At 58.4% G+C, this 16614-nt stretch overlaps 1 protein-coding gene across 1 annotated transcript in view; it reads left to right on the top strand.

Moving 5' to 3' along the window:
• TCERG1L (transcription elongation regulator 1-like) overlaps positions 1 to 9584 on the top strand; it is a 134144-nt gene extending 124560 nt beyond the window's left edge. The window contains exons 11-13 of the mRNA XM_014550552.1: positions 5192 to 5281; positions 7588 to 7706; positions 8772 to 9584. Coding sequence (XP_014406038.1) covers positions 5192 to 5281; positions 7588 to 7706; positions 8772 to 8928 — 366 coding nt within the window. The 3' untranslated portion in view covers positions 8929 to 9584. The remainder of the gene's footprint in view (positions 1 to 5191; positions 5282 to 7587; positions 7707 to 8771) is intronic.
• Positions 9585 to 16614: the final 7030 nt, after the last annotated feature.

Genomic DNA, 16614 nt, shown 5'->3' with positions numbered 1-16614 from the left:
CCGATCTTGGTCATTGTGAGGGCGTGTTCCCTGCACCCTGTGAGCACGTGCCCAGCATCCCCGCTCGTTGTGAAGCAGGCTCCTCGCCCCAGGCCCTCCCGGCAGCGATGCTCGAGGTCCTGGGACCGTGCGTCCAGCTCGCTCCGCCAGCACCGGGCAGCGAGGAGCTTGGCGTTTACTGTTGATCGTTTGGGAATCTCCTTGTTCTTTTCCTCGGGTTGAGGCTTCCTCCCGGCTTCTCTGCTGTGAGTCCTCTTTCCCCGATGGGCCGCCAGGGCCTTGGGGACACAGCTCTTCAGACAGTCACATCTCCGTCAGCATTAGACAGGCTCTGCCCGCAAAGACGGCCCCGGTTCCTAGGATGGGTTACAACGACCCCGAGTGGGAGGATAGCCCTGAAAGTCAGTTAAGTCAGCCAAGTATATGGTGGAATAAGAATGTACAATTGTATTTATCCGTCAAAATGGAAAAAACAACCCCGAATTAGTAAAATACTATGAGCACTGGGAGGTGAGGGGTGGGAGTCGGGGTGTCCAGGCCCCTTGCTTCCCTCTGCTTCCCCTGCAGGAACCTGGCTCACCTGGGCTCATGGAACTTTCCACGGGCCGAACGCTCCCACCTCTAAATTCAGGATTAAACATCTGCTCAACCCAGCAGGGGTGGGGACCGGGGTGCAAACCCCCACTTCCCTGTCCCTGGGAGACCAATCTCAGGCCGGTTCTGGCATGTTCTCCAGGACCCTGCCAGGCCTCCTGTACCGTCCGTGGCTTCTCCTTCCCCGTGACAGTCTCCGTGAGCCCGGAATCACCTCCCAGGTGCAGTGGCTGCACCCCAGCCCCTGTCTCGGGGCTGCTTCCCAGAAATTCAAAGGATGACACTGTCAAGGACACGCCAAGTGCACAGCCTCCCCCTCCAGCCTATCCACTTCCTCTGGGTGGTGTCCATCTCCTGTACCGTCCGTGGCTTCTCCTTCCCCGTGACAGTCTCTGTGAGTCCGAATCACCTCCCAGGTGCACTGGCTGCACCCCAGCCCGTCTCAGAGCTGCTTCCCAGAAATTCAAAGGATGACACTGTCTCACTGTCAAGGACACGCCAAGGGCACAGCCTTCCCCCTCCAGCCTGTCCACTTCCTCTGGGTGGTGTCCATCTCTCGCTGCCTGTAACGGTCAGGAGCTCCCGCGCCAGAGACAGAAGACGCGGGCGAGCGTTGCAGGAAATTGGCTAAAGAGGGTAATGGTGTGAGTGCTAATTGCAAAGAACAGTGTTTGCTGTCAGCCTGAGCAGCAGACGGGAGGGAGGGCTGGAAGGGCGGGTCCACGATGGCCAGGCAGCTCCTCAAGCACGGAATTGGCAGCATTGGGGCTCATGGGGGGCGGCCGTGGGGTGCTCAGGCCAAAGGGACGTTTATGCACCTTCTTCAGGGGCCGCTGGGTCTCCTGTGTGGTTAAGCGACTGTCACGTCCGCCTGCCCCCAGTGGCCTTGGTGGCCTTCAGGATGTGGCACCTGCTTCCCCACCTCCCTCCACCAGGTGAGAAAGGCCCTGCCCCTCCCGCCCAAAGGCCTGTGGTCCATCCCCCCGAGACCAGGGGAGACCTGAGTTGGCAGGAGGGAGAGAGCCCGTGGTCCGTGGATCACCCACCAACACAGTGTTTGATTGTAAAATTTGCTAAAAAACATTAGCGTCCGAAGTAACTGGATTTTTGTTTGAGATGGAGATTGGCCCCTTACGGAGCCCTGGGCACCCCAGTGCCGTGGTCCAGAGCTGAGGCAGCAGCAGCTCCGCTGGGCCCCAATACAGTCAGGCAGGAGGCGACGAGGATGAGGAGGGTGATGCGGACAGTCACCCAGATGCACACGGAGCCAGGACTGGGTTCCCAGCTGCTCAGAGGGGAGCCCCTGCCTCAGCTGTAACTGAGTGAGCCAGTCGGCACTGACACCCCCCCTCCCCCCCTCCGAGGCAGACAATCGATCCTGCGATTCAGAACTTGGCAGAGCCGTCCTTGGCCATCTTCCTGCCTGTCCTCCGGCCTTTAAGTCCCGGCCTCTTCTGGGATCCAGGGATTGACAGAGACTCAAAATAGCCTTTGGCTTTGAAGATCAAAGCAGCGTCTGCTGCCCGCAGGCGCCCCTGCCTGCCGAGGTCTGGTCTAGAGACGGAGGGACTGTCGCCGGCATCGGGCGCTAAGGGACTTACGTGATCTCACCTTTTAGCCCGAGCTGAACTCTCAGACACTTTACTTAAACGGGATCCATTTTCCTCCAAAACGCAATCTCCCCAGCGGCCACGGCGGCCCTTTGCTCGGTGCTCGGACGGGCTCTGGTGATGCTGGGACTGAGGCGGAGCCGTCTCATCCGTGACTTTTCTCCTTTGTGCTCAAGACTGTGCACCCCCGCCCCGCCCCCCGTGGCCTGCTGACCCCCGGGGGGCTTTGGTGAGGGACACCCTCGAACTCTGTCCTCTGGGTGGGGACAGCTCAGTGCTCAGCTGGTCAAGAGGCAGACAATGGAGCTGTTTGTTCTGACAAAACACGTCTTTGGGGTTTCCAAACGAGACATTTTCACGAAGAGGCGTTGAAACAGCTGTAGAAGGAAGGGCCGGTCCCAGGGGCTGCAGACAGGGCACCAGCTTCGACCTTGAGCTGCAGCCTCCCTCCACCTGCCCTCCCTCCAGCCGTGGCATCTGCAGGTGCAGATGGTGCCGCACAGGGACGCCGTGCCAGCCAGCCACCACGGTGACCTCTGACCCTGCCCGATGTGGCCACATTCTGGCGGTGGCATCTGTCGGTGGGAAGTGGGCCCTGCCGCTCCTCCTGTGCCCGCGCTGTAGACGCCAGCTCTGGTGTCTCCGCTGGAGAAACGGCAGGGAACAGACAGCCACTCGACATAGTGACGTCAGAGGACCTTCGCCGAGAGGCTGGCTGCTGCAGGGGCGAGGACACGCCGGCCAGCGCAGCCCACAGTGGGGGAGGCCACATCCCACGACTGCCGGGGCAGAGGACGACTCCAATCCCGGGTGAAATGGAGACCGTGCGTAAATGGGAGAGGCCAGCGGCTCTGCCCACCACGGTGACAACAGACGCGCTCCTGCCAAGACAGACGGCTCCCCCTTCACGGACAGCGCCGGCCACCGGATGCCCAGACGTTTTTGGAAGGACAGCTGCTGGTTGTCCAGAGCTGACACGACGAGTGGGGAACACGGTTCCGGAAGGACATGGAGTCAGCCTCACAGTCAGGCTGCCGTGGGAGGCTGGACGTCACAGGGGAGGGTGTGAACTGCCTGAAGGGTCCCGTTGTTCAAGGACCAAATGCCACAGAATCCAGGGAGCGCGAGGTGCGATGGGTAGAGATCAGTGTTGGAGATGAAGGGAAGTTCGGGAGAGAACGGCACTGGTCTGGGGGACCTGTGCGTGGGCAGAGTTCTACAGAGGCCCCAAGACCGCACCCCTGGGTGCACGATCCAGAACAGTGTGGGCGGGGCCTGTGGACAGGGTGGGGGTCACCAGGACAACGTCACACTGTGAAGGGTGCTGTGGAGAAGAGAGTGCCCTACTGTGGGGGGGAACGCCGGGGCTCCTCAGGGCTGAGAACGGCCCCAGGGGACGCTCAGCCTGCCCCATAGGGGGGACTTTCGGTCCAACCTGTGGGGACACAGGTCTGGGGGACTGGGAATTTATCAGAGGTGATCACGGGGCTGATTGTAACGAGTCATCGAGAGTCCCTGTTCCGGAACAGCTGTGCCCACTTGCAGGCAGCAAGGGCCCTGTGTCATGCGCATGCTGTCTGGCTCCCGCCTCCGTCCTGGGCCCCACACCCCAGCCACCCTCTCTCGACTGCTCAGGCCCTGCAGGAGGTTAGCGTGGCTGCCTGGAGATACGCCGCCGCCTGTTTTATCGCCATAAATTATAGTCGCTGTCGACGTGGCTCATCTCAAGTATTCACAGATTGTAGATTCGGTCAAAGGCAAGGATGATATACTGTTAATTTTTTAAAAATGTATTTTATTATGCATCTACACCTCTGAAGAGTGTCAGCAAACTGGTGGAGTGAGTTATGTGACACCGAGTCCCTGGCAGGGCCCACAGGAGACATGAGACTAAGTGTCACGTGGTTCGTAGGTAGGAGCCTGGGCAGGAAGGGAGAACTAGGTGGACACTGAAGACCTCCGAGTGCAGTGTGGGCTTTTGTGAGCAGTCGCGTGGAAGAATCGAGAGAATGTGGAGATGTTGACAATATGGAAATCTAGGTGTGGGGTACATGCCGACTTTGCAATATGCTTGTGACTTCTCCGTAAACCTTAAACTATTGCCAAATAAAATAGTTTTAAAAAATAAATCCCACCTCAAAAAGGGTTAAGTGTGGATTCAAAATCAACTAAGCCCAGTCGGTATGGCTCAGCGGTTGAGCACAAACCTAGGAACCAAGAGGTCACTGGTTCGGTTCCCAGTCAAGGCACATGCCCAGGTTGCAGGCTGGATCTCCAGTAGGGGGCGTGCAGGAGGCAGCCGATCGATGATGTTTCTCTCTTGTTGATGTTTCTATCTCTCTATCCCTCTGCCTTCCTCTCTCTCTAAAAATCAATAAAGAGAAAAAAAATTAAAAAGCAACTAAAATTATGCTCCACTCAGACTATTTGCAGGGCGTGGCCTCTCCCTGGGCTGAAGTTTTACGGTGCCCTTTCTTCCTTTAAGCTGTGACAACCCAGCGTGTCACAGCTCCAAGGATGTACGGGGCTTCGGGTCAGAGACGCGTGGCCCTTATCCCTCTGCCTTCCTCTCTCTCTAAAAATCAATACAGGAAAAAAAATTAAAAATCAACTAAAATGATGCTCCACTCAGACTATTGGCAGGGCGTGGCCTCTCCCTGGGCTGCACGCTGAAGTTTTACGGTGCCCTTTCTTCCTTCAAGCTGTGACAACCCAGCGTGTAACAGCTCCAAGGATGTACGGGGCTTTGGGTCAGAGACATGTGGCCCCGAAAGACGTCCCAGGAAGAAATAGGGTCACGAGAGTAGATGTGAAACTTCCTAGCGCTCTCAGCATGGACGTCTTAGAAGCATGACGTGTTGAACACTTTTCGGCAGCACTGCATCCCCGCCCCAACGGCCTGAAGGCTGTCCTCGGCCCGTGACCTTGTCTGCAGCTGCAGGCTCAGCACAGGTGCTAAAAACAACTCTGTTCCTCCCCCCCTGCAGGTGTCAGCGTTTTCTACGTGGGAGAAAGAATTGCATAAGGTTGTGTTTGATCCCCGCTACCTCCTGCTGAACTCCGAGGAACGGAAACAGGTACCGGTGGCAAGGCCTGGGGACAGCCTGGGGACGCGGCATCGGGATGACCCGCCTGGGAGCATGGCTGGCGGACAGATGTCGCCGTCCGGGGGAGGTGTGGACGGGTGCTCCAGCCTGGGAGTTGGTGGCCGGTGTGTGGCAGGTCTGGAGGAAGGGTATCCTGTCACCTTCTTGATGAGCTCTCCCTGGATGACCGTGTTAGGGAGATGAAAGTCTGTTGTACGAACGGGGAGACGGGAGAGGCCCAGGGAACCGTGTCCCTAAGTAAAGGGTGGACGTCCCCACAAGGACAGGGCCGGATCGCGGGTAGCCTGCCTGGAGCATGTTTCAAAGGGAGGCCTGGCCGACGGGCGCTTGGTCCCGAGGCCGAGGAGGAAGGGAAGGAGCCGGTGGCTGATGCACTGGGCACGAGCGTCCGCAGAGGGTAGACGCCAGCGTTCAGGAGAATCCGCCCCACCCCGGGGAGAGGCGGCAGTCTAGGAGGCTTGGAACCGAGGCTGACGTGATGGGGGGATGACAGCTGGGCCCCATTCAAAACACACAGCCCTGTTTACGAATGGAAGCATCCCACTGGGAGCCTGTGAGGGCCTCCCGTCAGCAGCGTGGTCATGGCGAACCCTGAGGGTCCTGGGGCGGCGGAGGGGAAGCGGGTGAGCCTAGACAAGGAGCGGGGGTCCAGGGCCTGCAATCAGACCCGTTTCTATGGTAACGCATGGTGTTTCATCTTGTTACACTAGAACATGCCATCCTGGGACGAGAGCCAGCAGGGTCTCTGTGGGAAAGCCAGACCCCACTCTGAATAAAACGGGTCCAGTTTGCTAAAGAGACCCGAGCCCTGCGGCATGAAGTGATGCTGCGTAAATAACGCGGCAGAGGGAGCAAAGGGAGAGGAAAGAGGAGTGTCTGATCAGGCAGATAAACGGCTCTGGGCAGAGAGCGGGCCGGGCTCTCTCTCCAGATTTAAAATGAATAGAGCAGGACTCCCACCAACAGCAGAGCCGCTGTTTGGATAATAACCCCGCGTTCACCTTCCCGATGAGTTAAAATACCAGGCAACCGGGGAGATTACATCACCTCCTGCTGTGAAGGGGGAATAAGCCGGTCACATCCCGACTTAGTACATGTGCGCGCGTTGTCCCTTTTTAAGTCCCCTGCGTGGATGTCTCTGCTGCTGCGTCTTCAGGGGGCACCCAGCATTCCGTGTGTCTCATCCCAGAGGCTTGTGACGGATGGAATCCAGAGCCAGAGACAAGCCACAGCGTCCGTCAGCCCATCCTGTCCCCTCCGCCCTGTCCTGTCCCGGTCCCCTCGGCAGGAAGGCGAGGCTTCCCGGGCACCCACGTCGAAGCCCGCCCTCCGCCAGGGCCACTGGTCGGAATGGCACAGAATTGCTCGTTATTGACCTGATAGGATCCCGTGTGGGGTTTTCATTCATCTTTTCATTTGTGTTCGCACACACCTTCAGCGGATGTTCCTGAGGCTCGTCCTGAGGCTCAGAGGGCACGGGCAACCAGCAGCCCTGCTCTGCCCGCCGTGGCTTTAGCATCTGGAACGACCCTTTTCCTGACGTTAGAACAATGAGCCACCTTAACCTACCAGAGGAGGGCCACCCCAGTGCCCCAGAGAAACCGCCCCGGTCCTGAGGGATTTGCCTTCCGGGCGTCCACGCCCTTCCCAGCGCGGGGCAGGGCTCCCTGCAGACACACGGCTTGTCAACCTCGGGCAGCCAGTGTCCAGGCCGGGTCTCCTCTTGGTCCTTTCTGCTTTGATGACCCACCGGTGTCCTGGAGGCTCCGTGACACCCCTGGGAGAGGGTGACCCTGAGCCCACACTCACAGGTGGGTCTTTCTGGAGGCCAGAGTGTGCGGGATCAGGTGCCGCACTGACTCAAAGGCAATGACGTTGCCATAAGAATTGACTAGAACAGAGTACGTCCTCTGCGTGTAGCTGGCTGTGATGTGAGAGTTGGCGGGACGGGACTGCAGGCTGCTCTCCGAGACCCAAGAGGAGACTCACGGTGGCCTCAGGGCTGGCGTCCACACTGCCAGCTCTGCACAGCCAGCCACTCCCCGGCGATTTGGTGTCGGAGGGATGGTGCCTGCAGGGGCCGCATGCTGGCCTCCCGGGGGGAACCCAGGTGGAGTCCTGGGCAGTGACCCCTCCAAGGTCCGTGGCTTGGAGCTGCAGCCCCTGTGAGGAGAAAGGCTCGCCTCTGGTCCTGCTGTCCCCTGTAGTGTCTGAAACACAAACTTGCATGTCTGATACGCAGCCCCCTAATACTTTTCTCTTGTGTGTGTTTTCAGATATTTGAACAGTTTGTCAAGACGAGGATAAAAGAGGAATACAAGGAAAAGAAAAGCAAATTGCTGCTAGCCAAAGAAGAATTCAGGAAACTTCTGGAGGAGTCGAAGGTGTCATCCAGGTATGGAGAGAAATACGCCAGGAATGGGGCGGGGGGGGGGGGCTAAGGTGCCCCCTGGACCAAGGCTGAGCTTTCCCCTGCACCCCAGGAACCCTAGCCGCTCAGGCCCAGCCCCCCGCCAGGCTCCGAGGGAGGCAGGTCTGAACGCCTGCACGTGGCCCCTGGGCCTCGGCCGCTCTGTAGCTGTCACAGCTCCTGAGATTCAGGTCCAGACCTGGAAGGAGCGAAAGCCCTGAGGACCCCGAGCTGGCGAAGGTTCCATGACCCCTCTCCAGTGACCTCACAGGGACTCCCTGGCCTGGCAGTTACGGATTCAGTCCACCAATATCTGGGTGCTCACTACACCCGGCCACAGGGCCAGACCTTCAGGATGTCCAATGGGGACAAAGCCGATACTGGCGTTCCCACACCCGTGAGGGAGGGTCGAGTAAAACTGCACTATGGAGGCTTAGGGAGGTCGTATCCTTGACGAAAATCATGCCTGAGCCATGCACAGGTCTCTGGCCCTCCAGATAGGGAGCATGTTCTCGAGGAAAATATGGTCGGCCTGACGCTTAATAATGAGTGGGCTTTAAATGATGAGTGAAGAAATAAGGGAAGGGTGTGCCAGGCAAGGGAACAGCATATGCCAAGACCCGTGGCAGGTTGGTGATTGGTAAGAGCAAGAGACGGAAGAAGACCTGTGTGGCCGAAACAACGATGGGGGGCAGGTGGGCAGCAGCGGGCTCAGAGCGAGGAGGCCGGAGAGGCAGGGAGGCCAGGCTCATTTCTAGAGGCTCTTGGATGTGCCGATGGGGGGTCTGCAAGTGAAAGTATGCACACACCTTCGATGGGTCTGTAGCCCCAGTGGGAGTAGCCCAGTGTGGGGAGCAGGTGGGTCAGCTGTTGGAGGCCCAGAGCTACTCCCTCTAGCCCATTGATCCCCCCAAACTCCCTGCTCCCCTGGCCCTGCAGCTGGACCTGGGGCAGGGGCGCCCTCCCTCTCGGGCACGGCCGGCGGGCACGGTTCCGGAGCACCAGGACTCGGCTCAGGGAAGGGCTTAGCAGGACCCTCTTGCTTTTCAGGACCACATTCAAGGAGTTTGCCGAGAAGTATGGCCGGGACCAGAGATTCCGACTTGTTCAAAAAAGGAAGGACCAAGAGCACTTTTTCAACCAATTCATCCTTTCGCTTAAGAAACGGGACAAGGAAAACAGACTCAGGCTGCGGAAAATGAGATGAGTGTGTGGAAAATGCAATAAGACTGAGCTTTGCGGGAAAGGGGTGGCGGTGGGGGAGGCCCAGGCTGCACAGCGGGGGTGCCTCCCGGGCCGGCTCAGTTCTCAGAGGATTACTGTTTCATATTGAAGCTTTTTGTACCACGTGCAGAGTTCGATGCATTTCTAATTGCCATGCCATGTGGATCCCTTGGTTGTTTTAATTCTGCAAATGACTTGTAATATATACAGATGCTAAACCCACCGCAGGTTGGTAACTCGGCAGAAGCGGGCACCATCTGAAACCGTCTCAAGGCGTTTTCCCGAGTTGAGCCGACTCCCTGCAGCCTCCCTGCCAACCTCTGTGAGTCCCTGCGGGCCCCCAGGAGTTCCCGGAGCCGGGGCGCTCCTCACTCAAGTGTCCTCACGTCTCCGTCTAGTTTTCTGCGTAGTAGCAATAGGGTACTTTATCATTCCTCATAGTGACATCTGTGAACACCAGGGCATAGGGACGGGGGCGGGGCACCCCCAGGTGTCGTAAGGTAATCACACCATACCCCCGGGACACCCGGCCCGGAGAGGGGGCTGCACTGCCTGTCGGAGGTCCCACCGAAAAAGAATTATTTTGTACAAAACCATCCAATGACATTTGAGTTATTTTTATTGTATGCCCAGAGTGTGCATGGGACTTTTCTCATCATCTTTGTATAGAAAAAAATTTAAAATTTTTAAATTAATAAATATTTTAAACCAATGTGTTTTTGTGGCGAAGTCTTCCGACACAACCTTAAGCAGCAAAACTGAGTGATAACTGAAGATACTCTATTTTGAAACATTCACAGAAACATTGATGATGGCCCAGATGGGCTCTCTATATCCTACTCAAACAAAACTCCTCCTTTTCAACGTACAATGACGTGGGATGAAACCCCGGATAATGAATCGTGTTCTTTAAGTGATGGAGCGCCCACCTACTCACTCCCAGGTGCAGGGAGTGTCTATTCAGAGACGCTGCCCCTGGCCCTGGCCCACAGTGGCACCACCTCCCCGCCTGCCTCTCAGTCCCACGCATATTAGGACACACCTGGGCACATGGGTTCTCTCTCTTGGGCTGTGCCCTGGTCTTCATGCCAGTGCTGTTCACAGGTCTCTCTCTGTGCAGTGCTGGGCCGTGGCTCGGGGGAAGGCCGTGGCCCAGTGGGGTGTCTTCTAGGGCATCACTGGGAATTGAACCTTGACCTCCTAGTTTATGTGAGGCTGCTCCTGGGGAAACCAATCCCACTCCCATCAGCCAGGGTCTCATCGGGAACCAGAAACCACCTTGTGATCTGAGCAGGGCCGTTTCATGGGAAGAAGACTAACTGATGGATACGTGTTAAGGCCAGCAAGGACAGAGACGGTGGCGGACAGAGGGATAGCTGACCTAAGAAGCAGCCCTTACCCCCAGGGCTCGGAGAAGCCTCTACAGAAAGTGCCTTCCCGCCCGGCAGGTGTGGCTCAGTGGTTGAGCGTCGACCTATGAACCAGGAGGTCGGGGCTCAATTCCTGGTCAGGGCACATGCCCGGTTGAGGCTCAATTCCCAGTCAGGGGCGTGCAGGAGGCATCCGATCAATGATTCTCTCTCTTCATTGATGTCTCTCTCTCCCTTCCTCTCTGAAATCAGTATATTAGAAAAAAGGCAGAGGTTCCGCCCTCGCTGGAGAAGGCACATCTGCTCAGCAGGTGGCAGGGGTGTCACTGCTGCTCCTGTGCTGGAACCCCCTCTGGGCCCGGGAGAGCCCCCCTGTGTCCTCAGCTGCTGGCCACCCAGGCCTCAGAGGAGGGGTGCAGGGGAGCTGCAGTGACCCCGTGACGTAGTCATCTACAGGACGGGGGCTCACTGGGGACAGGCCCTGGCCAACCAGACATTTTCTTCCATGTTCTGTCTTCTGTTCCTTAACAGGAGTCCGACCCCATCTCCTGCCACGGCAGCAGGACCGGGTGTCCAGGAGAGCAAAGTGAGGTCGAGCTGGCTGGTGGCAGTGAGCAGACATTCTAAACGTTTTCATTTTGGGGGGAGGGGGGGCGGATATGTTGGATTATCAAGAAAAACATCCCCTCGGGATGCCCAAGCGTGGAGTTCCCAGAACTGAATGGGGGCAGAGTGAAATGGCGATGAGCCGGCAGCCATGCTTGTGTGTTGTGCACACGTGTGTGTGGTGTGTGCACACGTGTGTGTGGTGTGTGCACACGTGCATGAAACAGCCCATGGTGGAACCTGGTGCTCAAGTGTGGCTCCCAATAGTCCCCTCTCTACACCTTCTGTCACCACCCCCTGCTCACGGTCCCTCCCAGGGAGCGTCCGAAAGGCCTGCATTTCCCAGTGCCCCTCGCTGGTGCTGGTCGTGTCTGTTCTCTGAGCCCCTTGTCATCAAGTCACCTTCCTGGGCCCCATCTCAGTCCCGTGGGGACCATCCTTTGGGAGACGACCTGCAGCTCTAGGAGACAGAAGTCAGGGCCATGAAGAGGAACAGGCTGCAGCTCACAGGAGAGGACAGAACCCCTTCTGCCCTTGCGGCACGGGCGGGGCGCTGGCCTCAGTGGGCGGTGCTGCTGCTCATCTCCGCGTCCACCCGGGATGGTGTGTCCACTGTAGGCCCCTAACCTGCCTGTGAGGTCTCGGGATGGGGGCCTCCCACGTGCTCCTTACCAGGAGGCACCTTCCGGCAAAGCGTGCGGAGGAATGAATGATTTTTACCCTCCTTCCAACTTCCTCACCTTGGCAACACACGCAGTTAACACAACGCCCGAATGTGTGGTTCGGACTGGCCCAGGTGAGAGGCTGTCTGGAGCCACACGTGTTTGCACCCTCACCGTATCTTCCCACAGCGCCCTGCCCGCAGGGATGTGGAACGAGGGATCCTGATCCAATCGGGCCTCCGAATGCAGAATCAGCGTGTGCATGAAGCGGCCATTTCCCGGCTTCGGGGAGCTGTTCCTTGCACGTCCGACGGTCTCGGTCAGAGCGGGGTCCCCCCAGGACAGCGGTGGTGGAGCGCACTGATGGGGAGCATGTCACTGTAGCTCATGTTCACGGCCACTAAATTTTGGCTAAACCACTGGACCGGGGCCGTAATGGGAAGACATAAAAGGGGCCCACAAAACATTCAGGATTTTTCGGTTTTATTTAGGATATAAAAGCAATATTTATTACGGTCCTATGCACGATAAATATTTCTTGCCACAGGCATCATCACTTTGCAACCGACGCCATATTTTAGAGATGGAATGGCCCATAAAGGCCCAATGATCCGACCGCGTCCACGCCGTCCGCGTCCGCCCTGCCTGCTGGTGGCCTCGGTGGGGTGGCTGGCAGGGAGCTGTTCCCGGAGCTGATTTCCAAGGTCGGCCTGACCTTGGTGGCCACGAGGCCTGGACAGCAAATCCTGGGTTACTGATGCGGGGCCTGCCAATGCCCCTCGTCTCTAGCTGAGCGGGGGGTGGAGGGGGGCAGAACAACAGGGTCGCATGTGGCGATTGGCCACAGCAGCCACTGAGCCCCAGCAAGGCCACAGCCCGGTTTGTTCTCAGGGCCTGCCCTCCGGGAGCAACGAGTGCAGAGAAGGCAGAGTGGCGAAGTGGACCGTGCTGGCCTGGGGTGCAATGGCCCTAAGGCGACAATGGCACTCAGATGTCCTCAACTCGGACCTCTGCCAGACATTTCCCTGCTTCCTGCTTCCACAGGCTGCTAACTCCTGTGATCCTCGCAGGAACCCACAGGGCAGTCAAGATCGCCCCATTTTACGGACAGACAGACTGAGTCAGAGAGGCAGTGAGCGATCGGGCTGGAGTGGAGGCAATTGGCCTCGGGGCCCTGGTGTCTCACCACTGCTCAGCAAGACCCCACACAGTCACGCTGGGAGGTTAAGCCAGGACCGGCCCTGAGCTCAGTGCTCCCTGTACCCCCTTATCTCCTCCAGGGCACGTGGGCCCTCAGGAGTCCCGGTCCTATGCCTTCCAGGCAGCAGAAGTCACCTGCCCAGGCCCACGGAGCTAGCACACCTGTCCCCGTTTCTCTCCAGGGCTGGGCAACGCTCTGCTGGGCAACGCTGTTTAAAACAGAGATGTGGGGTCAGAGATTCCGGCACCAGCGGCTGAGCCTGGGGCTGGTCTTTAAACTAAAGATCGGATTCTGCTCTTTCCAAATAGCCCTCCCCATCCTGCGGGGGCTGAGGGTGAGCAGGGCCAGGCTTGATCGATGCCACATGCGCCATACCCTTATCCCAGAGAGAGCGTCTTGGTCCGGTTGGGCTGCCACAGGAGTGACCGGTGCCTGGGCCTGTGGGGCCAAAGGGTCGGGGGGGGGAGGGGAGGTCAGGAGATGGCAGGAAGGGGAGGGAGAGGCCCCCCAGGCAGCTGGAGCTGGGAGGAGGCCGGCCTTGCCCCAATTGCTGTACTTAATCACCCGACGGAGGTATTATTATTATCCCATCTTCTTATGACTCAGGCTGAGATAGGGGAGTGAATATACAGCCTGATTATGCACCATATAATGTATTAAGACAGGAAGGTCTTAAAATTAAAACATTTAAGAAGAACTATCTGGGGAGGTAGTTAAAATCCATTTAAATCCTTATCAAATAATGAAAATATCTCAGGGCGGGGGCGGTCAGCCTCTTAGCTGTGTTCACTTTCACGAGTTTAGCATAAGACAGATTTCCATGAAAATATTTAGGATTTAGAAGTCCCTTTTGGCCACGGGCTGAGAACACAGGACAGGTATAGGGTGAGCTCCATGAGGGGTTCCTACCCCTAAGGGGGAGGGTGTCCTTGTCATAGACCCACTGGCTCCCCCTGGGGGTGCTGGCAGCTGCTCAGGCTCCTTCCTTCAGCTTCTCTGCCCCTGGGCCAGGCACCTGCAGGTGCACAGCACACCTGTGAGGTCCAGGTTGGAGGCCTGGAGGTGGAGAGACGGCCATCCCCCAGGTCTGCTGGTCCCGTCCCCCTGCAGGCCCAGCCCCCGTGCCCTGTCAGCCTCAGGGCCTGCAGCTGGGCTGAGCCCTGACTCATACACCTGTCCCAGGTGTTAGCCATCCCCTGTGTCGAAGGGGACAGCAGTGGGACAGAACTGGTTTCTTCTGCTCAGAAAGCTCCGAGCCCAGGTCACCATGACTGGTCATTTACGGGGTCACCCTGTGTCGCTCCCCAGCCCTGTAGGCAGCCGGGTCATCCCTTACTGCTCCTCCAGGATGGGGCGGCGCAGAGGCCGGACCCACCTGTCTGTCACCAGGTCCCTAAAGCCGGGTCCCTACAGCTCGGAAGGAGCCCTGGATCTGTCTCAGCCCCTGAGGCCTCACCCAGGCTGCCAGCTCCCCGCTCCCATTAGGAGGCACCCTCCCTCACGGGTTTTGCTTGAGTCCTCACCCTGGCTCTGGAGGAAGCCCAGAGATGGGGTGATGGTCAGGACAGAGTCGGGGTACAGCAGGGCCCCCACTGCTGCGGCCTCTCCCCGCCTGGAGCTCCTGGTTGGAGGGCACAGGGGCATTGCTCCGTCAGTGGCCTGGCCCCTGCTGGCCGTGTCGGGGCTGTGTGGTGGCGGCTGCTCCTGGGAGGGAACGAGGTCTCGGGGCGGCCTTGCTGAGAGCTTCATGCATATTTCATACATTCATCTCCTTCTCAGCAGTCCTGGCACCAGGCAGACAGCGGTGTTGGAAAGCACAGACAGAGAGGCGAGGGGCCCGGATCAGCCTGGTGACATGGGAGGTCGCTTTGCCAACAGGCTCGGAGGAGCTCTTAGCGGGGAGCCCATGAGCTCGGAGAAGGAGCCAGCCCGTGACTGGGCAGTGAGTAATGGCCCCTGCCTGGCCGTGGGCCGACCTGGTGGAGATCCATGTCCGAGACCCAACATGGGGAGACTGGGACCAGGGGGTGCGGCTGACGCGGCACCGGGGTAGCAGGTGTCACCCTGGCGGGCAGGCAAGGTGGCTGAGACGCCACACGTTCTGAGCCTTTGACCCTCCTTGTTTGAGAAGGAGGCTTCCCTGTGCTCAAACGAGATGAGATCTGGGAGGAACTAGGCCTTTAAGAGGTTTGATGATGGAATTTTCCAAAAGCATAGACGTGGGGAGAGAATAATGGCCCCAGGCACCCTCGTGGCACAGCAGGAACCAGGCCCTAGTGCTGGGTCCCTTGGGTGTCCTCCCCGCTCCAGCCCCCAACGTCAGACCCCGCAGGAGTGGGCACCTGGGCTGATGCTGGCAGAGGAGGCCCAGCCCTCCCCCCCACCCCACCCCCGGCAGGTCGGCTCACACCTGGGCATCCCCTGCGTCTCGAGCACCTGGACTCTCGCTCCTGCCAGGGGTGTCAGAGCGGGGAGCCCCTGTCCCAGTGGCTGTGACATAAGGAGAGAAAGGTCTGGCCCTGGCTCTGTCGGTTGGGTTTCGTCCCGGACCCCGAAAGGTTGCGGGTTGGATTCTCAGTCAGGGCACACGCCCAGGTTGCAGGCTTGATCCCTGGTGGGGGCCATGCAGGAGGCAGACTATCAATGTTGTGCTCTCGCATCGATTTTTCTCTCCCCCCTTCTCCCTCTCCCTCCATCTCTCTGTAAAAATCAATAAACTATTCTTTTTTAAAAAATCAACACTAGAAATAATTAAGAGAGAGAGAGAGAGAGAGAGAAAGGTCTGGCTGGGGGCACCCAACCCCCTCTCCCCCCGGGCCGCCATGGGCCCGAGGAGCTCTTCTGGGAGCCGGCTGGGTGCCAGGGTGAGAGCCCAGACTGCGTCTTTAGGTCGAGTCGCTGATGAGCTTTCTGGGAAGAGAAGCCATGTGATAACCAGCCCGGGTGCCTCCTGCAGGCAGCTCAGACCCCACGCACTCCGCAGCTGGTTCCACGTTTCTTACTGTTTCTGATTTAATCCTCATTGGTTGTTTAGGTTGCCACGGTGAGGGGTAGACCTGTTTCCATGGAGATAAAACCTGGGTGTGGGGCCCACAGCTGGGTTCACACCGGGAAGACAAGGTTCAGCACCTGCGACCAGGGCACTCACTGCCTTCGCGGGTGCAGCTGCGTCCTGGATCGTCCGGGGCTGGCCCCGCTGCTCCGGGCCAGCGGCCTCCGGTCCTGTTCTGGGCTCAGGACCTTGAAACATAAATTTGTGATGAAGGCCCAGTCATGAGAGGAGGACAAAAGAATTCGCATCTTTAGAAACGCTTGTTGATAGCCTCAGCTGAGATGTGTAAAATTTTGATTCATGGAAAGACTTTGTTTTTCTGCAAGAGGAACACAGTGAGAACTCCCGGTCAGCCTGAAGTCAGGGGCGGGAGAAGGCTGCAGCCCCACAGCCCTGACCGGAGCTCGGGTTTCCGGTGGACGGTGAGGGTGGACTGTTCGGCAGCCAGGCCTCGCTGAGCTCCCCCCTTCATGACCAGGCCCTTCAGGGGGACACAGACCTCCCACCTGCTCCTGGGGGAAGGGGGTCACAGCCCGAGGTCAGGGTTGTGTTTGCCTCTTGCTGTGGGTGGAGGGAGAGGGCTGGTGACGGGTGTCTGGCTCCGGCCTCCGGGAGCCACCCGGCTGGTGGTGGATCGAGGACCTGCTCTGCCTGTGACAGGTCTTTAGGAAGTAGTGCTGGGGAGGCGTCACCGCAGGACAGGGTGGGCTGTGGGATTCTGGAGAAAAGAGCTGGGCATTGGCAGGAAGCTGGAGGGCGTGGTCTGAAGGTCAGGGTC

Source organism: Myotis brandtii, unplaced genomic scaffold (genome assembly GCF_000412655.1).
Source record: "Myotis brandtii unplaced genomic scaffold, ASM41265v1 scaffold604, whole genome shotgun sequence".
Taxonomy (NCBI): Eukaryota; Metazoa; Chordata; class Mammalia; order Chiroptera; family Vespertilionidae; genus Myotis; species Myotis brandtii.
This window is presented reverse-complemented; position numbering and strand designations above follow the sequence as displayed.